The 26,186-nt window shown below is 31.6% G+C and overlaps 1 protein-coding gene across 1 annotated transcript; it reads left to right on the forward strand.

Moving 5' to 3' along the window:
* The first annotated feature begins 4,250 nt into the window (after positions 1-4,250).
* LOC107850781 lies at positions 4,251-12,991 on the forward strand. Its single transcript, XM_016695532.2, has 9 exons — positions 4,251-5,613; positions 7,283-7,434; positions 7,876-7,971; positions 8,053-8,115; positions 10,035-10,103; positions 10,323-10,425; positions 10,516-10,587; positions 11,663-11,751; positions 12,569-12,991. The coding sequence occupies exons 1-9, from the start codon at positions 5,292-5,294 to the stop codon at positions 12,713-12,715; spliced, it is 1,113 nt and encodes a 370-aa protein (XP_016551018.1). The 5' UTR covers positions 4,251-5,291; the 3' UTR covers positions 12,716-12,991.
* The last annotated feature ends 13,195 nt before the right edge of the window (positions 12,992-26,186 follow it).

The raw sequence follows: 26,186 nt of genomic DNA on the forward strand, positions 1-26,186 counted from the left end.
TCAAAGATACCACGTCAGCTAATAGGTTGACAAACCGTGTCATGTCAGCATAAAAAAATGACAAAAATATGCTAAAATTGAGTCCAAGAATAATAGGACTTCACGAAGCTGGAGTGTATGTCGTAGCAAATTTGGTCATGATTCAGACCTTAAGGGGTACTAGATGCTCCACTCTATTTTGAATGCAAATGTAAATGTTTAGCATCTTTGACCTTATGCATGGGTGGGAGCTACACTTGGGATAGGGGGTCATCCGAATCTCTTTCGATGAAAAATTATATATTATAGAGATAATACCAAATTACCTTCCTGAACTATACCTGAAAGAGCTGTGACACACCTCAACTTCAAGAGGGTCCTATTACCCCCTGAACTAATTAAAAGTGGAACTTTCACCCCCTTAGTGCCTATGTATCACATACGTGGCACAACACACTGAAGTGTCCACGTAGGCACACATGTGTGCCACATAGGCACTAAGAGGGTGAAACTTCCACTTTTAATTAGTTCAGGGGGGTAATAGGACCCCCTTGAAGTTGAGGTGTGTCACAGCTCTTTCGGGTATAGTTCGGGGGGAGTAACTGGGTATTTTCTCTATATTATATATACATGATTAAAATTATTTTTTATGTATATATAATAGATGTCAATCCCCCCCCCCCCCCCCCCTTCCCTTCATTCAGTTAGTTCGTATGTTCATTTATGAACCCCCTTAATGAAAAATCTTGACTCCGCCACTGACCTCATGCATTACATTACCTAATTTGCACTCCAAATAATCTGTTTTAGTCCTACTTAATCTGAAACCTTTCAATGTTAAACACCATTACTCTTTAAAACCAAACATTTGCTCGTTTACTTCTAAGAAGCTTGAACAACTATACTACTATTAGTTAGTAAATGATGATTCTATCACATAAATTAGAAAGGATAATTAACAAATACTCTTAATCATTTAATAATTACCAACTACTTTCAATCTTGCAGAAATACAAGTTAAAATTGCGTATAATAAATTATCATGATTCAACTATTTTTTGAATCTCTACTTAGCAACAGCTTTAATGCAAAATGTTACTCTCAATTAATTCAAAACAACCATTACCATGAGTTTGATTCCATATCTCATATATTAGGATGGAAAGAGTAATTATCAAATACTTTTAATCACCTAATATTTACCAGCTACTTTCAATCTCACAGAAATATTAAGATGAGACTACATATCGAATAAATCTTCGTAATTTGTCTTTTTTCTAAATTCCCACGAAACAAGATCTTTGGTGCTACAGATTGACATCAATTAATTCAAAACAATTACTACCATGAGTTTGATTCTATATCACATACATTTTATTTTAGGATAGAAAGAGTAATTATCAAATACTCTTAATCACCTAATATTTACTAGATACTTTCAATCTCGCAGAAATAAAATATAAGATAAGACTACATATATAATAAATCACTGGAATTCACCTATTTCCTGAATTTCCACGTAGCAAGAACTTTAGTGCAATATGTTAATCTCAATTAATATAAAATAACTATTACCATAAGTTTGATTCCATATCACATAAATTAGGATAAAAAGAGTAAGGGATAATACCCACGAAAATATCCAAACTTTAACCAAATTTTCAATGGAGCATATTTAACTTTGCGGGGGTCTTATTACCCCCTATACTTTTTTAAGCGGAATTAATTTTCCCCCGGACTTTTTAAAAGTAGAATTAATCCCCCCAAAAACGTTATCCCCAGTTTTTACGCTAGAAGGTGCAGTACACGCGCTGCTTCTTCTCTGCTTTATCAGTTTTCAATATTTTTTCACCATTACAACCATATTAAAGATTTCAAATGATTCCATTGAGTCAATTTCAAATTTCAAGTCCATTCTTATCACTCCAAAAGTTTTCAAATTCAATTTCAAGTTTCAAACTTTGAATTCCATTGAGTTTATGAAGAAAGTTTTTTCAAATTATTTGCATGGAATCTTCCATTAATTTTTCATTGAAACTCGGAAGATTCAATTAACGAGTTTCAGTAATGGAAGATTCAATGAAACTTCCTAATTGAATGGAACTCGCTAATTAAAAACTCAATGGAAGGTTCAATTTCCATTAATGGAACTCGGAAAATTAAAAAAATTTAATTTCATGTATGAAGTCAAAATTACGGACTGTACATGTATGAAGCAATTCAATCTTCCGTTAATGGAACTCGAAAGATTCAATTTCCATTAATGGAATTCGGAAGATTCAATTAGCGAGTTTCCGAGTTTGAATCTTCCGAATCTTCCATTGAGTTTTAATTAACGAGTTCGAATACGGAATCTTCAAGAATTCAATTTCAATTCAGCAATGGAGCAAATTCAATTTCAATTTAACAATGGAGCAACCATTGTTGAAGAAAAGAAAGAAAGAAGAAAGTGAATGGAAAAATAAATAAAAATATAAAACTTTGAATAATTATAAAATTAAGGGGTTGTTTGGCAAAAAAAAAGAGTTTTATAACGTTTTTAACATTATTCACGCGCTCAATACGTGTGACGAACACGCAATGTGCCAAGTGGCAATATATGCCATTAAAATACAAAAAAAAAAGTCTGGGGGTAATAGGGATCCCACAAAGTTCAGTATGCTCAACTGGTAATCCAATCAAACTTCAAGTATTTTTGTGAGTATTTCAAATACTCTTAAATCACCTAATATTTACCAACTACTTTCAATCTAGCAGAAATATAAGATATGATTGTATAAATAATAAATCTTTACATATAATTTAATTCTTTCATGAATCTTCACGCAGCAAGAGATTTAGTGTAACAAATTGAAGAATTGATAAAATATATTCCATTTATTGACGATATAGGGCCCGTTTGGCTATAAAAAAATTTCTCTTTTTTCTGAATTTTTTTTTACTTTTTCGAAAATTGTGGTGTTTGGCCATGATAATTTGAAAAATTATTCTGGAGTTAGTTTCTAAAAATTAAAAACAACTTTTTGTTGTTTTCACAAATTTTCACTTTCATTTTCAACTTTCATTATTATTACATATAACTCTAATCTTTAAATTTTTACACAAACCCCTCTTATAACTACAACCAATCACCAAGAAAAAAATTATTATTTGTTTTCTATGGTGGAATATCATTTTTAATTGTTACAGATATTCTAATATATTTTTCCTTTTTAACCAAAATTTACTAACGTAGAGTAAATGGCAATTTATGGTGGAAATATATCAACTTTTATTTTGAATGAATTATATTATAGAAATATAAGGTCTAGTATATTATGTTATTTAAAAATACAATATTTAATATTTTTTTCTTGCCATTTTAATTTTCTGTATATGTCATATAATGGCTATTATGATTTTAATAAATTATTAAAAAGTGGTAAATAAAGTCGTATATCAAACATAATGCAACGATCCATATTTATGATACAATAATATTCAAGGAAAATCATATCATCAATAAAGAAAAAACAAAAACAAAAAATTAGCACTAATCTATTCAGAAATAATTCATCCGTAATTTTTTTAAAGAGATCAAATTCAATAAAATAATTAATTCAAGTGAAAGTAATTAAGAATTTTTCATCAACAAATTTAAGAATAAAAAATATATTTATATCCATCAATCATACTTAACAAAATATATTTTCAATCGATTATGGTTAGATAAACTTATTTAGCTCATGCTTATGATATTTTTATTCAAATTTTAGAAGAATAACAATCATAATAATTAGTTAGTTGTTAATTATTTTATCAATTGAAGATATATAAATTATTTTCTCAATATTTAGTTGTATGTTAGTAGGTAAATTAGTAGTTGAATAATTTTGATAATTTTTAAAAGTTGAGGATATAAAATCATATTTTAATATTTTTTTCAAAAATCTAACAAAAATTTCAAAAAGATATGACCAATCACAACTCCAACTCTAACTCCACCTCAAAAAGAAAAAGTAATTTTCAGGCCAATCTGCTACATATATTCCACTTTTGGCATCCTAAACCCCACTTGTACCCTAGTATAAAAGAGGATATTAATAATTGATTGAAATAATTTTCCTAATTATCTCCATAAATGGAATATATTTTATCCCAAAATCCTCAACAAATCCAATTTGTCCAATAAGAGTATATTGCATTATCTCCACATGTCAAGTTCCTATTGGACACATAGATATCCTCTCTAAAGTACAAAATATACACACGCCTCAGTGAATCTCCACCGTGCATCACAGCATCACGACCATCACATCAATCAGAAAACAACGTTGACTTCAAAAATATCAAAATGAACGGCTGGTATTTAATTGGAAATTTTAATTATCACAGTATGCTTAACTTAACTAAGCTGAAGAAGAAGAAGAAGAAGGCGGAGAAATTGAAGTACCTTTTTCGCCGCGAAACGACGGACGGTCGCCGGAGTGGGTGAAACGACTACTTTTTCGCCGGGAAACGACGCCGGAGAATCTGGAAAGATAACTTTATCGCCGGAGAAGTTGAAACAACTACTGTTTCATCTTAAAACGACGACGGAGAAGTAGCTGAAGCTAATACTTTTTCGCCCTGAAACGACGACGGAGAAGTAGCTGAAACAACTACTTTTTCGCCGTGAAAAGACGCCGGAGAAGCTGAAAAGATAACTTTATCGCCGGAGAAGTAGCAGAAACAGCTCCTTTTTCACCGTGAAAAGAAGCTGGAGAAGTTGAGACAAGAATTTCATCGCCACAAAAACGACGCCGGAGAATCTGTAAGGACAAGTTATCGACGTTAAATAACGCCGGAGAATCTGAAACGACAACTTTAAAACGAAGCCGGAGAAGCTGAAATAACTACTATCTCTCCGTGAAAAGACGCCGGAAAAGCTGAAACAACTTGCTCCTCGTGAAACGACGCCGGAGAATCAGCTGATACAACAGCTTTCTCGCCAGAGAATCAGCAGAAACAACAATTTCCTCACGGTGATACGACGCCTTAGAAGTAGCTGCATCAACAATTTTTTTTCCCTTTCCGTAGAAGCAGCTGAAACTACAACTTTATCACCGCGAAAAACACCTCGTAGAAGCAGCTTGAACTACAACTTGCTCGGTGTGAAACAACTCCAGAGCTGCCGCAGCTGAAACTACAACTTTCTCGCAGTGAAACTACGCCGTAGAAGCAACTGAAACAACAGCTTTCTCACCGGAGAAGCAGCTGAGACAACGCCGTTTTGCTCATTTTACGTTCTATTTCCAGTTCCGGTTTGAATCACTCACTTCAGTTGGCAAACTATGGAGTTTCCATTGATAGCTCGATGTGCAAATACTCCATCGACGACGTCGTTTTTGGGAAATAAATCGAATTTATCCTATTATCGAATTAGGAATAATAGAAGGAATTGTAAGGAGAAGTTATCGGTACTGAGAGTTAAAGCAATGGCGCCAGAGAAGTCAAGGACAAGTGAAGCAGCATCAGTGGAAATTAGGGAGAGAGAAAGTGGAGGGTACACAGGGCCTACAATGGAGGTGACTACATTCAATCAGAGCTTCAGTGATGCACAGTTGCCAGTTTGGGAGAAAATTGGTGCTGTTGTTAGACTCAGTTATGGAATTGGTTAGTTCTCTTTTACTCAAGTTTGTTTTTCCCTTTTTGTGTAAACATAGTTTGTTTGAGTGAGTGGCTTTATTTGGTATTCAGAATTTTTAGCGTCTCAACTATTTCGGGTTCAAGCCTTGTAAACAGCCTCTGGCAGAAATGCGAGGTAAGACTGCGTACAATACACCCTAGTGGCAGTGGCGGAGTCAGAATTTTCATATACTAACTAGTTGAAGGGGTTCAACATCTACTATATATATGCATAAAAAATATTTTTAACCATATAACAATAGTATAAAAACAGTATAATTTTCTGTCGAAGTGGAGCAAAGGTGGCTCCGCCACTGCCTAGTGGTGGGCTCCTCCTCGGACCTTGCACATAGCAGGAGTTTTAGTGTACTTTTTAGCAGTGTGTTATCCCATTTTGTTGTTTATTTTTATGTTTTTTGTTTGATATACTGATATATGTCCTGAATCGGGGGTCTGTCGAAACAGCCTCTCTACTTCATTTGAGATAGTGGTATGGACTGTGTACGCTTTACATATGTTGTTGTTGTTAACTAGCTTATGAGAATTCCGTTTTGTGATTCGAGCTTGAAACTAGACGGGTTCTACAAAATAAATTTAGTAGCTGGTTAAATTCTGTTATTTAGTTAATAATTTCGGTTAATAAATAATTTAGCTCGAAAGAAGTAAAGTGTAATGCCTTAAAACTCAGAATCTATAACTTATCGTAACTTCGCCGGGAAGCATCAAATTGCTTTGAGATGTGTTACTTGAGCCAAAAGTCTTTATCTTTGTGATGTAGGGGTAAGATCTGCATATAGTCTGCACTCCACAGACTCCATCATGGGATTACCTTGAGTTTGTTGTTATTATTGTTATTATCTCATTCTTTGGGTGGTTGTTTTGTGGGATGAATGAGCTCCTCTACTCTTAATTAGAGATATTTGATTTGGATTCTAGTTTGAACTTTAAGAACGGAAAGAACCAAAATTTATGAACCAGAACTCAGAAGTACTATCATCTTGTACAAATAAAAACTCCAGAGTATGCCGTGCCACTTAGGTATAATCCTGTATGGTTCTACTTGCCTAACTAACTTGCAAGTTGCAACATTAAGGTCCCAAAAACTTTGAAATCTTGATCCAAATTTTCCTCAAAGAAGAACATCATTTAATCATTTTCTAAGTAAATTTAAATATGGAAATGATTGTTACAGTCGTCAATCACCAAGTGTGAGGTGGAATAGTTGAGTTCCATGGGCGGAGCCATGATACTGCAAGGGATTCATCTTCGTCGAAAAATTATACCTTATTTATAAGGTTAATTTTTTTTTTAATGTAGAGATAGTAGATGTTGAATCTCCTCAACTTTTTGGTATGTTTATTTTGTTATATTTTGAGTTTTTTTAGTGAAAATTCTGGCTCCTTTACTGTTGGGTTTAATGTGCATGAATTCGGATTAGTCAGACAAAGTGAGCTTTGTATGCTAAATAGTTAACCAAAAAGATTAAGCAATCATTTTCTTTTTGTTCCATTGTATTTATGTGTTTGTTACATAGACATATATTTGTTGTATATATTTCTTCCAGCCTTCTAAGAGATTAAAATTTTGGATAGCTATACAGAAGAAAAAGCAAGTCCTGCAATAATTCCCTGATGTGTAGTCTGTTTTTGAATTTCAGGCATCTATGGAGCGATGGCTTTAGCCGGAAAATTCATATGCTCAATATCTGGAATCGACTGCACAGGAGGCTTCAGTCCATCATTAGATGCCATTGTTGAAGGACTAGGATATGCAGCTCCACCCATTATGGCTCTTCTATTTATACTAGATGTATGTGCAGCTTTTCCCATTTTTCTTTCTGCCACAGCAACCTTACCTTAGAAGCTAATGTCGGGGTTGAATTCGTTTGAAGTCCTTTTTATATGCTGTATAAGTGCCAGACTTTCTTTGCTTTTAGTTTATCCAATATTAGACCCTTTATATTGTCCATGACCAATCACATCTTGAGTGTGCTAGAGGTGTTAACTGTTAAGTGTCTCACATTGGCTGATAGAACAGTCTGTTGTCTCCTTATACAGTTTTGGACAATCCTCATCTACTAAGCTAACTTTTGATGCTAAGTTTAACATCCATTTTCATTAGAGTATCTAACAAACATTTAGCATCTTTACCTCGACTTAATTTCATCTATCTACACATGCCGCCTTCACTAACTCTTAAATGTGAAAATTTATATATCGGCGTTTTATAACAAATCAAATGTGTTTATAGGATGAAGTTGTGAAGCTATCTCCTTATGCTCGAGCAATCAGGGATGTTGAGGATGAAGAGCTACGAAACTTCTTTTACGGAATGGCACCTTGGCAGGTAAAACATCTATTACTTTAATCGTCAACAGTTATGTTGCAAGAAAAGGAAATGTTATTAGATTGTGTTGCAATGTTGCAGTTCATTCTGATTGTTGCTGCAAGTTCTGTTGGAGAGGAACTTTTCTACCGTGCTGCTGTTCAGGTTAGTGTAAATGATCTATTTTATTGAACTAACCTTTTTTATTTGCAGCCTTCCATGTTAACCGTTCCTTTATTGAAAGCATATACCTGAAATCCATTTGTTTATATTTCGATGTTTATTCGGTTTCTATTATCTACACAGTAGCCTTTTTACTTGAGAAAGCTCCATGAAAATGTATGTCAGAAGAGTTACCTTTCTCACAGATTATACACCCATTTTATGCGTATGACACTGTTATTTGTTAATCAAACAGTTCTGACTACAATAACTATAATATAAGAGTACGTTTGTTTAGTTTTTGATACAAGTACGATCACGATCATGGACACTTTTTGAGTATTTTGAAGACCACCTAAAGAGTGCGCAAGTCTAAGTGTGAAGGAGGCCCAAAACCGTCCCAAGCACACTCCATGGGCTGTTTTTTGGAGCCCTTTTCATTAAAGGGTCTTTTAGTCTTTTGTCTTTTATTTTGTAATGTAATATAAATTGAACATTGTAGGGTTTTAGTTGGTAGTTTTTTATGAATGTTGAAGAAAGAACACTCCTCTTAGAGAGAGAGAGTCCACAACCGAAACTAGGGCATAGCATAAGGGTGGATTCTCTTGTGTGTTGCATTTTGCTTGATACGTTGGTGCTTGGGTGGTGGACGCCTCTCTTGTGTCAATTGTAAGAGTTAGGTGTTTGTTGTGTGAAGTGTTAAAGGTTCAAGAGTGGAATATGCTCTTGGGTTGTTAAGACTACATCAACACTTGTCTAACTATCTATCTTGTTTCTTGTTTTAGTTTCGGCTTCTTGTGTTGTTAATGTAACCCGTTTGTTCTTGTTGCTATTGTAATATTGTGGAGCTTCATCTTGTGTTGCTAAACTTGTTGTTGGCCGGCTGTTTTGATGTATTAACACCTTGTATCCTCTTCTTTCTTGTTCTAGATAGTGAATCTGAGAGAGGTCCCCATTTGGTCCTCGGATCCTTAAGATTAGGGACTGATTTGGTGTGTGTCTTGTGCCTTCCGTTGTCTTTCTCGTATCATTAATGATACGATACAAATTTGGTACTATCAAAAACAAGCCAAAAATAGTCCACAAACAAAGGGAAACCCGAGAGCTCAACAAACACCAAATCTCAATTCCAACAACATCAAGAAATAAGGTGTAAATGACACCAAAAGCACTAACAACAACAAGAGATAAACAACAATAACGAGAGGAGCAACACTACAATAACAACAATCCAACGGTTACAAGATTACAAGAACAACAAGAACCAAACGGTTCACTAGACTACATAACTAGTACATGATATGTAAAGATAGGAAGTGAGACATACACTATTACAAGGTTAAGAACCCAAAGATGTATTAAATCTAAGGACCCCTAAGATTTACAATAGCAACATCACACTCTTACGTGACACAAGAGGGATTCATCGCTCAAGCACCAATGTTTCCAAGCAATACACAATCACAAGTGAATCCACACTTGTTTATGTCCTAGTTTAGGCCTAGAGACCCTCTCTCTCAAGAGATGTGTTCTTTCAACAATATCCAACAAAAACTAATGAAGTAAAACCCTATATTGTTCTATTTATAGTACTTTACAAATAAAAAGATAAAATAACAAAAAGGCCCTTTAATGACCAAGTAGGCAAATAGGCACCCATGGAGTGTTTTTAGGGGCAGGTTGGAGACCTTTTTAACACTTCAACTCGTACACCTCCGAGGTTACATCCAAAATACTCAAAAATGTTAATCTTCATGATCGTGCTTGTATTAGTTTTTGATCTGTAGATTTTATCTCATAGAATGTTAAGGGACTCGATGTTCAATTCACATGAAAATTAGATTTTTGACTATTGTACTTGAACCTTAAGAGGGGCAGCGTAATTTCTTCTGCCATTTCTCTGACTGCGTTTGCTCTTACAGGGAGCTTTGGCTGACATTTTCTTAAGGAGCACTGATTTGGTGACTGATACTCGAGGGATGGCATCACTGGTAAGGAATCTATATCTAACATCCTTCTCCAATTGTAGCTCGGACTCTCCAAAAATGCTGTCACTCTCATGTCGAATCATCAAAAAAAGCACTACTTTTGGAGGACCGGCATTCACCCGTCAACGTTTTTGAGAGTCCGAGCAACATACTCAAGACTCCAAATTACAAAATATCCATATTTTCTGATGCCTTGACACATTCTGTTTCCTTAAAATGTAGACTGGTGTTTTGCCACCTTATGTACCATTTGCTCAAGCATTTGCAGCTGTAATGACAGCAGCTCTCACCGGTTCTCTATATTATATGGCTGCTTCTCCAAAAGGTCTGTTTCATATGCTGCAGTTCGCGATCCTTCATTTTCCTCAGCTCTTGCATGCTTAATCACTTAGATATTTGTTGTTTTCACTTTCAGATCCCACCTATGTTGTTGCACCAGTGCTGAAGTCACGTTCAGGTCGTGAAGATCTGAAAAAACTCTTTGCAGGTTCTATCTCTATTCTCTGCTCCTGGCAAAGTTATCACAGCTCACTCTTGATGTTTAAACCTAATTAACATAATTCATACTAAAGCTAATGAGATATAAAGGATTAGTACAGCCGATATCAGCTAGGAATGGAAGAGATGACCGACAAAATAAAAGAGTCACGGCATATGTTAAATCAAAAGAGGAAAGGCAAAGGGTTTTCACCAAGCAAGCAACTTCCTATCATAGTTATGTTGCATGGATTCTAAACCCGCCTCCTGATCGTCAGTCTGCTGCTTCTTTCGCATCTCTAGGTACCTTTGGGAGGCAAATACATGTATCCCTTTATTCCATAGGCCTTCTCAAGCCTTTCCGTATAAGAAAAGCTATCTAAACTATTATAAAATACTTGATGCCACTAAGGCTTAGGATAGGACTCTCCCTGCCAATAAACAAGAGACCTACTTCTCATTCTAGGAGGGTATTTGGTATCATACCCGATGGCATGGAGGAAACCATTTTTCAGAAAATTTTCCCATGCTTGGCTGGTCTAAAATTTTGGAAAACATTTTTCCTTAGGAAAATGACTTTCCTAGTGGGGAAAACAAGTTCCATAAGTGATTCTGTTTCTCTCCAACCTCTAGTACACCTCATCCCAAACCTATAAACGTTCTTGAGACGATATTTGTTGCTTACTTTACCAAAAGATAAGAAATTTAGTAACAAAATATTTTCCTTCATACCAAACACACCCTAGGTGTTAACAAATATGGACTTCCCTCCTTGTATTCTTGAGGGGGTCGCTTCACAAATGTCTCCAAAGAAACTAAGTAGAGATTGGATTAAAAAAAAATTGGGTTTTATTTTGCTTATATGAGGCAGAGATAATTATAACGAGTCTGTGGAATTTAGAGAAAATAATCTTGAACAGATAGTGCTGAAAACATTCAGCTCATAATTTTGCGACAACAACAAATTCATGAGTGTAACTCCACAAGTGAGATAGGGGAGGATAGGATGTATGTAGACCTTATTCCTACAACATTTTATTGCATGACCGATAATTTTTTTTCTGTCTACCTTAATGTTTTCGCAGCTTGGTACAAGAGGCGGCAGATGAAGAAGATTTACTCTCCTCTGCTAGAAGCAATATTAGCCCTTTACCTTGGGTTTGAATGGATCCAGGTAACATGAACTTCATTTTGTGTTTATCGATTCCAGCTAGTCTAATAAACTCAGAGGTGAATGCACCGGTTTTAATGGGTTCAACTAAATCTATTATCTTTCATATAGAGGGTAGTCACGTACGTGAAATCCCTCCAAAATTTCAACCAACACTTCAACTTCTGAACTCGTAGTTTCATAAGTACGACGAGTTTAGTGCTAAAAAACCTTAAAGATTGGACCTATCAAGTTTAAATGTAGGGTTCGCCTCTGCTGATTCTTAAAAGTAGTGTGTACATGGAACTTGGGAGGGGGTAGATAGATACGCCTATGGACCACTAAAGTTTCAATGAATGTTAACTTCTGAACTCATTGTTTCATAACTATGATTAGTTTATGCTAAAAACCTTAATGAATTGGACCCGTCAGGTTTAAATGTTGGATTCACCTCTATTGATAAGCTTAAGGTAGTGACTCTAGTGTCTACATGAAATTCGGGAGGGTAGACATATATTTGTATAAACCACTGAAATTTCAACAAATGTTACTTTTTTGAACTCAGAAGTTCATAACTACGATGAGTTCATTGCTAAAAATCTTAAAAGATTGAACCCCATCGATCAGTTTAAATGTTGGATTCGCCTCTACTGTTATATACTTTACGGTAGTGTCTGCATGAAATTCAGGAGGGTAGTCATTCAACCAATATAGACTTTCTGAACTCCTAGTTTAAAAGATACAATGCTGGATTCGTCTCTGCTGATACTTAAAGATAGTGTCTCTCTACATGAAATTCGGTTTACTATAGCTAGCTTATTTGTTCATGTGTATTCAACAGACGAACAACATTCTTGCACCTATAATCACGCACGGGATATACTCTGCTGTAATTCTCGGACATGGACTCTGGAAAATCCACGATCATCGCAGAAGGCTACATCAGAGAATCCAACTACTTAAACAAGAAGGCAAGAATTCTAAGTAACTTTATAAGTATCTACAATATACTGAGAGAGAATAATTAGTGTCGTATGCAGGATTTTTCGGAAATGTACTTTGGGAGAGGTCATAAAATACTGTATAACATCTATATGTAAATTAATACGTGAGAATAATAATATACGTGCATGGCTACAAAGTCATTTGTATATACATTAGGCTAGCAAATATAGGTGTTAGAATTATACCTTTTGTAATATAATGAGAAAGTTCCGCAACTTTTGGCACATGTTCAATGAAATTCATACGTGGGTTTTGGAGAGGGTGGTGTATAAACAATTTTATCCCTCTATAGATTCGAACCTATCCAATTTTTACAGTACGATGGTTGGTTGTTCACGGCCTAGCTGTACCTACTGTCTTTTTTTTTGGATCAATATCAGCAATGTAGTTCATCCGACGACCTCGGATCGTAGGGTCCAAATCGAGTACACCCCCCTCACCGACCCACCCACCCAATTCCCTCACCCCCACAGCCAACCTCATACGGTTGTTACAAAAGTAGTGTATGTCTAGATTATATCAGAGAGAAAAAAAGTCAGACAAAAAAAAAGACTTTTTCCAAGCAACGAAGTTAGTTGATTTGAAGTATAGCGGAGGATAAAGTTTGCTCAATTTCAAATCGAACTTCACAAATAATTATATCATGATGCATTTATGTAATCAAATACTCCACCATAACATCTACTTTTTTTTTTCTCTTTTCCCTCCAACTTCATATTCACATTTTTTTAAATAACTTCAAATTTTATTTAAAAATAAATTAAAAAAATGATAATCATGTAGGCCCCCACATGAATGAAAAAGAGCATATATTATTAAGTACAAAAAAGTTTTCACGTGAAAGGAGGTGAAAAAGGATAAAATAAAAAACTAAAGTATGTGAAAGTACAAAATAAAAAAGTTGAGGACTTTTATGACAACTAAGCCACATGATCTCCATTGGATTTTGTGCCACGTGCACTGCGCGTGAGCACGTTTGCACACTGTCCCTTTTGTCCTTGGTGAGCTTTGATTTAACCTTTTTACTTAAACCCTAATTAAAAAAAAAACAAGTTCAATAATTTTATAAATTATTTACATTTCATCCGTTTCATGTTATCATGTTATGTGGCATATTTTAATCGAATAAGAAATTTAAGAAATAAAAATAAAAATAAAAAAAAATGTACTATTATAATTTTTAATTAAGTGAGACTTATAAGTAGGACCAATAGGAGTAAAAGTAAAATTGCGTCTTTAAATAGTTATCAAATAAAAAAAAGTGACATTCTTTTTTAAATGGACAAAAAAAATAACGACACATAAAATGAGAACGGAGAGAGTATTATTTTATCGTCTTTTTTTTACTGTTTGACACGTATCAATCAAGTTGAGGGCCTATTTGAAACAACCTCTCTACCCCTACAAGGTGAAGGTAAAGTAAACACATATTTGATTTTCTCCCGACATCACTCGTGAGATTACACTAAAATGATATTGCTGTATTATTTTAGATTTCACTCAATTCAGTTTATATGACACTTTTTTTTTAACATATTTAGTAACAACTTGCGGATTTTAGACTTATTTATTCTTAATAAAATAATTTATAACTATAAAAAATTCTCAAACTTATTTTAGACTATAAATTAAAATAAAGAGAGTTTATTATTTTGAGACATCTGAATTTTTTTAAAAATCTAAATTAAGAGGATTAAGTAAGAATATTGAATATGTTAGTGAAGAAGAAATAGCTATAGCTTTTTTTTTTTTTTTAAATAAAAATAAAAAATCACATTTTCAAAATAACCAGTGTCATAGAGTTTCAATTCTACTGTCCGTAATTTCAATTGTAGAAGTTGAAATTTCAAAATAATAGCTATTTTTTTTCTAAAAATTACACAAATACACAACTTATGTTTTCAATATTACAAAAAATTCTAACTCCCTAAACATATTACAAAAATCTCAACATATACACAGAATGCTATGTATATATCGGCTATGTTATGTATATTAATAGAGATACAGAGTAACGTAATTATAAAAGTGAAAGTGTAATTACTTAAAAAAAGATTGGTTTTATGTTATTTATATTTATTTTTTTCAGTTTAGTGAACTTCAAAAAGTATATTTAGTCAATTTTTCAAATAGGAAATGGGCTTATTTTGTGCTGTACAGGCCCAACAAGATTTATCATTACCGTTATGATATTGTAAAAATAATATAAATCTCAATCTTATTAGAAATATTTACACTCTCTTTCACTTTCTTAATTACTTTACTCTCTCGATTTATATAAATAATAAGACCGACATATACATAGAAATCTATGTATATGACAAGCCGACATATACATAATAAGACTGATTCATATATATAACAAGTATGACAAGGTCAACATATACACAATAAGACCGGCATATACATAGAAAGCTATGTATATGTATTTTTAGAGGAAAATAGAATTTTTATAATATGTTTGTAGATATGAATTTTTTTGTAATAAGTGAAACTTAAATTGTGGATTTGTGTAATTTTTAGTATGATGTTTCCTTATATGTGTTTCTTTTACTTCGCTTATTCATATGCTTAAACTCAACGGGTACATAATTCTCACATAAGGTTGCGTTCAAGAGTCCTTTAACCGCGGGTTGATAAAGTGGGTAGTTGGTGTGCATCGCTTCTACTCGAAAATCTAATTTTGAGGTGCTCAGTCATAATTTAGTATTCAACAGCGCTGTATATTGACTTTTCAACCAACCACAATGACCATTTGTACAGACAAACGATTCCTCTAGTGAATTTAGATTGAATTACTATTACAATACTATCATCAGTAAGCTCTAACGATGAAATTGAGTCAGAAGGCTAGAAAAAATAAACTTTTTTTCTAATTGTTGAAAGAACTTTCCTCGAATCTTTATAAGTTTTTTTTCCTTTACTTACTGATATACTTAAACTCAGTGGGTACATAAGTCTCACATAAGGCTGTGATCGAAGCATCGAAGCATAAGAAGGGTCCCAGAGTCCCTCTACCGTGGATTGACAAAACGAGTAGTTAGTGTACGATCATTTTCACTCGAAAGTTTGATTTTGAGGTGTTCAGTCATAATTCAGCATTTGATAGCATTGCATTTTTTTCAACTAAACACGATGACTATCCTCTAGCAGATCTAGATTGAATTACTATTACAATACTATCATCAGTAAAATAAAATTAAACATATCTTATACAATTATCTTATAAAAATATTTAAAACATGAAAAGATGGATTGACATGATTACCTAAATCTTTTATTGTCATAATAAAACAACAATGTGGTCCTAATCAACACCATGTGCACCTCATTTTCATTGTCTTAAGAAAATATTTTTCTATTTAATTGTCTTTTTAGACACTTTTAAGATTCCAAACACCATGAAAAACTATGATAAATAAAACAAGGTAGTATTTATTTAATTATTATTTTTTGTTTGTCTAGGACCTTTTCTTTTTATAGAATAATACATTAATAATTGTTAATGAACTAGAACCATTTCTTTTTACAGAATAATACAATAATAATTGTTAATGGAGTTCATTACTTGACTTTGGTAAAAGCAATTCCCTAAAGCTCATGAATTTTAGGTTTCTTAACCAAGGTATATAAGTATCTTTTTGCTCATGGCATACACTAGGTTTCCTATCAAAATATTTATATTTTGTAGCCTTTTATTTACATGTTCCCTTTTTATTTTTTCTAATGGTTTGTAATGCTTTATTTGATTCAAGAGTTTATTGAAAATAATCAATGTTCAGGAATGTGTTTGCATCATCGCATAATGCGATGATGCAATACGATGCGAGTCCCTCTCGTTGCGTGTGGTTGATGAGAGCGCATCATGTTAATTTTAATTTGAGGGTCAATTTTAAATTTAAAAAAGAGTCAATTCGTGTTGATTTTATATTTAGGATGAATTTTAAATTTAAGAAAGAGAGTCTACTGCAGTGACTGTCACTGCTGCAATTTTCTAAGGTTAACTTTGAAGTTCACTGCTGCGACTTCTTCTTCTTCTTTACTATGCGACTACCACTATTGTGACTGCTTCTTCTTCACTGCTTCACTTCAATGATGTACTCGCATTGCTTCACGCTTTACGTAATGCGGAGCCTTGTCGCTTTTTTCTGCAAGATAGGAATAAGATCTGTACATACTCTAGTTTTCGGACCCAACTAATTGTGTAAGTACAATGAATATGTTACTGTTATTGTTTGAAATACAGTGAGTTTTGTCAAATTTACAACGTCTCGTGAATGTTTATCAAAATAATAGAAGCAATTCAGTGCACTAAAACTCCCGCTATGCAAGGATCTGGGAAAGTTTATCGAACCACAAAGATTTATTTTTCACAGCTTATTATACATTTCTGCAAGTGATTATTCCCATGACGTGAAGCTAGTTAGTATATATTGTTGCAAAGTGATAAAAAGCTAACCTTAGACTACAAAAATAGGAATTAATGACGGTCATGAATTTTTGCCGCTAAACAATAAAAATTTGTTGCTCATTTTATTTAACGATGAATAAATACAAAAATTAGCGATAAATAATATATGTTACTCCCTAAACAATAAAATTCGTCATTTATCTTATTTAACAATAAATTATTAAAAGAAAATCTGTTAGCTATGAATTATTTAACGATAAATTAGCTATGCCTAGTGTAGTTCAATATTGTGTTTGAGAGATAGACTATCCAATTATTACATTAAAATATTAGCTTATATTTAATTAAGATATGGAAATTAAATATGTTCATATATTCTTCAACTTATTTCTTAATTAGTCCACATTAGATAAATAATCCAAATATTTTTTTATACTTTAGTACTGAAACTTGTACTTATGATTTAATTAATTTTCAGAAAGAGCCGTCATAGTTACAGAGTGAACTTTTCTTTTAATAATAATATATTAATTCTAACAAAAATAATTTTTTTAATCAACTTTCATAAAATACACTTAATTTTTTAATATTTGACCATAAAATTTTTAATCATACATTTATTTCAGTGTCTATTATGATGATCGAGTACTTAACGATAATAATCTTTTGTCAATATATTTTATTTTAAAATAAATTAATCCACAAAAAGTAGACATAGGGTTTAATTAAATTATCCTAATTTAATTGGATAATTAATTCAATAAAAAGAAAGAGGTCAAATAGTTTTTAACTAATAACGGCAAAATCTATGCGAATGTTTTAATTTTCCATAGGTTAATAGTAAATATAATACTAATTTAAGTAATTAATTAATTAATCAATTAATTAATTTGTTAGTTAAGTTTCAAGTCTAAAGTACTTCTGATTAAATCATTTGTTAGCATCCGAGGTTCAATCTAAGATAGAAAAGACATTTTTAATTGTTAAAAAAAAAATCCATGTATTAATTAAATATTTAGTCTTTAATTGTAGTTCACATATTTGTTTAAGGAAATATGTGGTTACCAAATACTAAACCTTTATTCTTGTTTTAAAAAATTTATTTGAAAGTTGCACGTTATATTGAAGGATCTTTTCTCCATATTTTATGCTTTTGACTAACACGATTAATTAATTAATGTTGGAAATTTCTATTATATAGAAGAGGTGGTTTCGATCACCTCTTATCCAATCACCAAATTATCCCTTTACTCCCACTTAATTACATACCATATCTCAATATATAATAATTTTATTGTTTCATCATAGTGATTTAAATATTTAATATATTCTATTAATTTATATTAATTAACTATAACTACATATTGAAAGTAATTTTTATTTATTTATTTATTTAATTGACTATCTGTTCAAAACTAATTTGTTACAACAAATCATAATAGTTAATAACTTAAAATATTTAAAAGACATATAGAAATTTTATTGACTCTCATTATTTTAGCAATGCCACATAAATTGAGATAAAAGAAAAAGTACTGCAAATCATAATAATTAACAATTTAAAATATTTAAAAGATATATAAAATTTTAGTTGACTCTCAAAATTGTATCGAAGACACATAAATTGGGGCACAAGGAGTAAATATATTATTTGATAATTACGTAAAAATTATTATAAATCACAATAAGTAACAAGTTAAAATACTTTGTTAAAAATAGATAAAAGTTCTATTCAACTCTCAAAATTTTATCGGTGCAGGACAAATCATGACAAAATAAAAAATTATCTTAATTAATTACAACTAAATATTTAAAATAAATCAATTTTATTATTTTAATTGACTTTTATATAGAAAATTAATATTTTTATTTATTTATTTATTTTAGTAAATTTAAATTTTAAAATTATTTTTTTCTTATATAGAAATGCTAATATTTAAACTTAACTTTAAATTTTTAAAGTACAAAATTAATAAATTTCATTTAATAAAATAAATTTCTAATGAATATTTTCTTAGAATTTGTGTTGGGTCAATATGTATCTAGTTAAAAAGAAATAAAGAAAAATATATAGTAAAAATTTATTATTGTGAAAGATAAATATAATGCACTATCCAATACTGTTTAATAATATTATATTTTGCATATGCAAATATAGCATCCCGTATTTAATTTATATACTATTCCGGTGAATTATCGATGATTACTATTGGATATGATAAAATTATATTAATTTTTATAGTAATAACATAATCAATCGCTCTTAATTAATTATTATGTGTCATCTAAGTATTAAGAAAATAAATAATATTTAGAGAAAATAAAATAGACATAAAATTCAAAATTAACTCTGAATGTTTTAAATTAAATTTTCATCTTTCGAATGATGATTTTACTATATCACTCCTTATTATAAGTCATTTATGTATTAGATAAATAAGAATAACAAAATGATATGTCAACATAGAATATTTGATTAACTATCAAAATATATTAGTTCCACATAAATTGGGACAGGACAGAAGAAGATATAAAACAACATATATTATTTGACAATGAAATAAAAAATACTGTAAATAACAATAATTAACAATTTTTTTTTAAAAAAAATTGACTGATTTCTGCTTCAGCTACTTCAATCGTGATTTTAATATATAGTGATGTTTAAAGAGGATAAAATAACATAATGAGATTTAAAGGGGATAAAATGTATGTAGTGAAGTATGAGAAGAATAAAACATAAGTAAATTTTATTACTATATTTTAAAGAAATTAAAGAAAAGAAGTATAAAGATTATTTGCAAAAGATTTTTACCAACTAATTTAAATATAAATAAAGTAAATTTAAGTACAAAAAACGTATATCTATCACAAATTTGCTACCAAACACTTCACACTTTCTTAACATTAGCAAATTTTCTATCAAATATGTGTAGCCATCTTTCTCAACTTTTTACAGTTCCTCAATATTAATTAACATTTCTCTATTTTAAAAATAAAATAAAGAAAAGAAAATCTCAACTCTTCGTTCTCTATTAAAAAACAACACTCTTTTTCTGTGTTAAAACTTATAATTAAACAAAACAATAACGAATCTAAGGTGTGTATTCTCTTTATCGGGTAAGTTTACATGATTCTTAATCTTTGCGATATTGAAAATCAATAATCTGCTCGATATTTGATTTAAGTTATTTCATTAGATTTACGCCTTTTTTTTCTTTATATTTCTAATCACAAAATTCAACAAAAAGGTTAAAAAAAGGTATCAATTGTGATCCCTCAGCTCAATCATACTAATGAAAATATTCTTCTGCTCAAACTTTCTACTCCAAGATAAATCCTAAAACTTAAAACTTGCAATCCACATGTTTTACTATTGGACCCGTGCTGACACGGGCCTTGCACTTCTAGTATTCATTTATAAGGAGTAACTCATAAATTCATTAATTGTCCTACTCTTAAACCCTAGCCTATATATATATATATATATACCGTTATAGGCAACGGCAAAATCAGAATTTCTGTTCGGGGGGTCAAAATTTAAGAAAAAACTCATCGAAGGGGGTTCAACATCTACAGTATATATAAAAAATTATTTTAATCATGTATTAATAGTATAATTTTTTTGAAGGGGGTTTCCTATTACTAGGCTGGCTCCGCCTCTGATTATAGGCATTGGAAGAGTGAGGATTTTCCACATTAATTGATGGCTACGGTTTAAAGAAGTGTTCATGTGACGCGAATAAGTTATGGGTTAGAGTCACGAAAATAGTCATTAGGTAGCTAGATTATCTACCTCACACTACTTAAGATCTGATCATTCTCCAGATTCTGTTAATGCGTAATACTTTATCTATCAAACTGTTCAGTTGACGAAAAAGCGTTATACATCTCCTGGTCTACAATATATAAATATACAGTTATAGATGTGGGAAGAGTGAGGATTTTCCACATTAATTGACAACGTCTATGGTTTAAAGTAGTCTTCGTGTGATGTATATATAAGTTATGGGTTAGAGTCAGAAAAACAGTCATTAGGATAGACTCTCTACCTCACATTATTTAAGATGCAATCCTTCTCCACATCCTGCTAATGCGAAATTCTTTATATATCAAACTATATAGTTGACGGAAAAGCATACACATATCCTAGCCTATAATATATAAATATACTGTTATAGGCGTTGGAAGAGTGAAGAATTTCCACACTAGTTGATGGCTACGGTTTAAAGTAGTCTTCGTGTGACGTATAAGTTATGAATTAGAGCCAGGAAGACAGTTATTAGGGTAGACTATCTAGTTCACATTATTTAAGATCCAATCCTTCTCTAGATTCTGCTAATGCGAGATACTTTATGTATCAGACTGTCCAGTTGACGATTAAGATTTACAGTTGAGAAAAACGTTATATATACACCCCCAAGATAAATATATCTAGGCTGCATCTCGTAAAGTATATATTCATCCACTCTGTAAGGATTCTCGACGACTAATGACACATGAAATGATCGTTGCAGATTAGCTTAGACTAGGGACGGGGGACCTAGGTTGAAAATATTGGTATATTACACCCGTTAAACCTGATGCTGGTTGCTTTGATTTTTATGCGGAACCTTAAAACTTTGGATATCTATATATGTATTTGAACTTTTCAAACATCCACAACTCCTAAATTCTAAATCCGACACCGACTGTGGAGAAACCCTTAAGTCTCTTAACTAGTGTTTTACTAGTGAAATACTACAATTAACTAATTAGACTTTTTTAAGAAGAAAAATTAGTCCGTGGGACCCTTGGATTAAAATATAATTAGAGGGAATCAGCCAAAGACAAGTACTATAGCTAGTGGTTGAACATGATAATAATGTTATTGAGATTATCAAGAAATTTATTGTTAATACATGATTTAATTATTCACTAAACGACAATTAATATATAATAATGTCATTAACTTGGACTTATATAATATGTCCATGTGATATGAGAACACTTGGAAAGAATCAAAAGGTGCATCAATTCTCTCATCAATTATTTGATTTTTAGTCAATTAAGATGGATGGATGGCATTTTGTTTCATTGGATTCTTTTTTCTAATCTAATAGGAGTATTATTTAATCTCAATGAATTATCTATATAATTTGTTGATAATTTATCACTAAATAATTTATAGCTAACAAGAACTTTTGATAATTTGTCACTAATACAACAACATATCTATCACAAATACTCTTACATGATTTGATATCATCTGCTTTAAACCTAACTCACATGATTTTTTTCCCAAAAAGCTTTATACCATGAAGGAATCCTACAATTTATACATAATTTCACAACTTTTTCTCCTATCAACGTGAAACTTTTGCTCGCAACCCAATAATTTCTCCCTCGAACTAAGTTCCATATCGCCTATCATCACTATCCACTATGACCAAAATTTGCTATGTTCCACTCATATCGTCTAGTATTTTATGACAATCGAAACCCACAACTAGTTTCTTCTTGTGCGTGCATATCCAAACTTGTAAGGGTAAAAAAGCAAATTGAGCCTCGTAATCCATCACTACACCACATTCTCATACTCATCCCATCGAATCTGGATAATTTTCCCCTAATACAACAACATATCTGTCACAAATGGAGTCTGAAAAAGATAGGATATATGTAGACCTTATTTTATCTTTAGAGGATAGAGACTGTTGGGCTCAGCCAACCGACAAATACTTTTACCTGATGTGCTATCATCCGCTTTGGGTCAAACTCATATGGTTTAATTTCTCTAAGAAGCTTCGTACCATTAAGGAATCCTACGTCTTATATGTAATATTTTACAGTTTTTTCAGCTATTAATGTGAGACTTTTGCACGCAACTAATAATCTCCCCATCGAATGAAGTTCTACGTCGCCCATCGCCACTATCCACTGTATCCAAAAAACTCGTATTGTCCGAGTATTTAATAACAATCGAAACTCACAACTAGTTTCTTCCTGTGTGTGCATCTCCAAACTTATAAGGGTAAAACAATAAATCGAGTCTCGTAACACATCACTATACCACATCCCCATACTCATCTTGTCTACTTTGGATCTGATATCAATTGATCGCTCAATCAGCGCACTAATACTTTTACATGATTTTGAACCTAGCTCGCATGATTTTCCTCAAAAGATCTTACACCATTAAAATATATGTCTTACATTTTATATGCAGTTTCTTCATATTTTCACAATCAATATGAGATTTTTGCTCACACACACCCTGCAAGAATTTGTTTCTAATAGACATAACTAGTCACTTATATGTTATCAAATAATAAATAAGATTAGCAGCCGATTTTTGTTGTTTAATGAAAGAAATGGCTCATTGCTAATTCTTAATTATTTTATATTTATAATGATATATATATATATATATATAGCTAGTAATCAAAATTTGACTAACATAATTATTCACACCTACTCACATATGACTAGATAATGCTTGAAGATTAAAATATTAATTACACGATAATGACTCTTAAGTCGCGCATACATCATTTTAAACTACTTTTTGTCTTCCTAATTACTTGTCACATTTTCCTTTTTAAGAGTCAACTAAATAAACTTTGGTTTATATTTTAAGATATATTTTTTTCATTATATTAATACGACAAAAACAATTTATAGTACTTCATGTATAGTTTTTGAATATTTAATTTTCAATTCTAAAATATCCAGGATTTTCACTATGGGGTTTCATAAGTGAACGTACGAACTAACCGGAGGGGTTCGACATCTACTATATATACATAAAAAATTATCTTAACCATGTACATATCGTATAATTTTCCATCGAAGGGTGTATTCGCATGAACCACTTATCTCAAGTATAGCTCCACCCTTGAAAATTAATCAAATTAACTTTAGAAAAGCAAAGCATGACATATTTCAGAACTAAGGGAGTACTGTTTTCTTTAACCTTTTGGTCCTATAAAATTATTGATAATTTCAAAAAAATCTTGCTAATAATCATGAAATTGTACTTTTAGTACGTTAAAGTTAATATACTATATACTTACCCTAATATTATGAATGTGGAGAACTACTTAAAAAGTAGGAATTTAATAGAATATAAGAAGAAATAATCCCCAAACACAAACGAACACACACACACACATATATATATGTGTATATACATATTCAAAGTTAATCACTAATATATGAAGAGAGTAGATGATAGTTGGAGAATATGATTAATGATAGATCAACTAATTAAGAATACATTTGACTATTAAGTAATTTATTCATGTCAAATGGGAAATAAAAGAATAATTGCATGATGAGGATAAATAAATTAAATAATTACTGCCTAAGAAAGTCTTTTAGTTTACTTAGTAGTGATTCACTTTAATCTTTTTTCCTGATTCGAACTCACAATTTTAAAATCGTTATTAGGAAATACTCTGCTCTAAAAACGTACACTTGATCAAATTTAGTTGTTTTATTTACTTTTGAATGAATAGTCAAAAACACTCCTATATTATGATTTTTGAATTTTATACTTAAATTATTAGGTATGTAAGTTTTCTATCTGAACTAATATTTTAGGTAAAAAAAAAGTAACGAATAATCGATGTGAGCTTTGATACAATTATTGATAATTCAAATATAAAACTCGTAAACGTATCAGTTCATAACTTATTTTATGTATGGTTGTATAAAAGATAACCACCACTAATCCTCTAAAGATTTATTAGCTTTGACCAATTGCTATCTAGATAAAAATAAATAAAAGGTAATTTGATGTACTAAATTTCTCGGAGATAAGCATTCAGTCAGAGGCGGATCTAAGATTTGAAAGCTCCGGGTGCCATCTTATTTTGAACAATAACGTATACTCTGTACGATATTTTAGGATAGTGGAATCAATATTCAAAGAGTAAACTATAATTATATATATCTTACAAGTGTTAGTATTGCTTGCCTAGTTGGTATCGTCAAGTGCTTTGTAAAGAAGAGATCACGAGTTCTATTCTTCATAGCCACACTATGTGTTTTTTTAAGAGAAAACAGATAAGTGCTAAAAATCATTCTAAAAATATAGTGCAGAGCGGGTTTCGAACAAGCATTGTTAGAGTTAAACCCAACATTTTCGACCACTTACGCCACTAGTCCCTTTGATATTGTGGGTGTCAAGCATAATATTTATACATTAACTGATACATATACACATAAATATATAGAGTTTCATCCAAGAAGTGCGGATGCCGTGCCACCCCATACCTTCTACATAGATCCGCCCCTGCATTCAGTATTCCTTTAAACTATGATCAAATTAAGTTGTTACGACACACTTCAACTTTACAAGAATTTTATTTCCCCTGAACTCAACTTTAACGTATTTTTGTCACTCTTTTGTGTTGACGTGGTGTCTTTATTACATAAAATGAGACTCATGCCAAAGATACCACGTCAGTTAAAAAGTTGATAAAAGGAGTCACCTCAACTAAAAAGATTGACAAAAATATGCTAATTTAGTTTAGGGTAATAGGACTTCTGTAAAATTGGAGTATGTCGTAGCAAATTAAATTTGGTCATAATTCAAGGATAATAGGACCTCTGTGAAGTTGGAGTGTATCGTAGCAAATTCAGGGAGGTACTAGGTGCTTTACTCAAATCTCTCGCAATGCACAAGATCTTAGGAAGGATCAAATCATATGGATTAATTGTACATGCGTAACCTCACCTAATATTTCTGCAAGGGAATATTTTCACGAGTTGAAGTAATGACCTTCTAGTCACATGACAATAAATTTATCAGCTACTTCAACGCTCCACATCTTTAAAAAACAAAAATATGAAGAAAAACATACTATAGAAAAGGAGAAAATCAGGAGATATGAGGGAAACGTGAAGGAATGGATGAAGTTGGTGGAGTAAGGATCTTTCCAACGACAAAATCAATTACTATATAAAGTCTAAAATTCATATGTACTAGTTTTTTTTTTACTTTAAGTATATATTATTATTATTATTGTTATTATTATTATTATTATTATTATTATTA

Source organism: Capsicum annuum, chromosome 1 (assembly GCF_002878395.1).
Source record: "Capsicum annuum cultivar UCD-10X-F1 chromosome 1, UCD10Xv1.1, whole genome shotgun sequence".
Taxonomy (NCBI): Eukaryota; Viridiplantae; Streptophyta; class Magnoliopsida; order Solanales; family Solanaceae; genus Capsicum; species Capsicum annuum.

Bases quoted from the DNA above. Each gene is read 5' to 3' on its own strand.
- LOC107850781 (XM_016695532.2), top strand. From the start codon at position 5,292: ATGGAGTTTCCATTGATAGCTCGATGTGCAAATACTCCATCGACGACG. The intron at 8,116-10,034 runs GTTAGTGTAAAT...TTGCTCTTACAG, and splicing joins TCTACCGTGCTGCTGTTCAG to GGAGCTTTGGCTGACATTTT. The intron at 11,752-12,568 runs GTAACATGAACT...TGTATTCAACAG, and splicing joins TTGGGTTTGAATGGATCCAG to ACGAACAACATTCTTGCACC.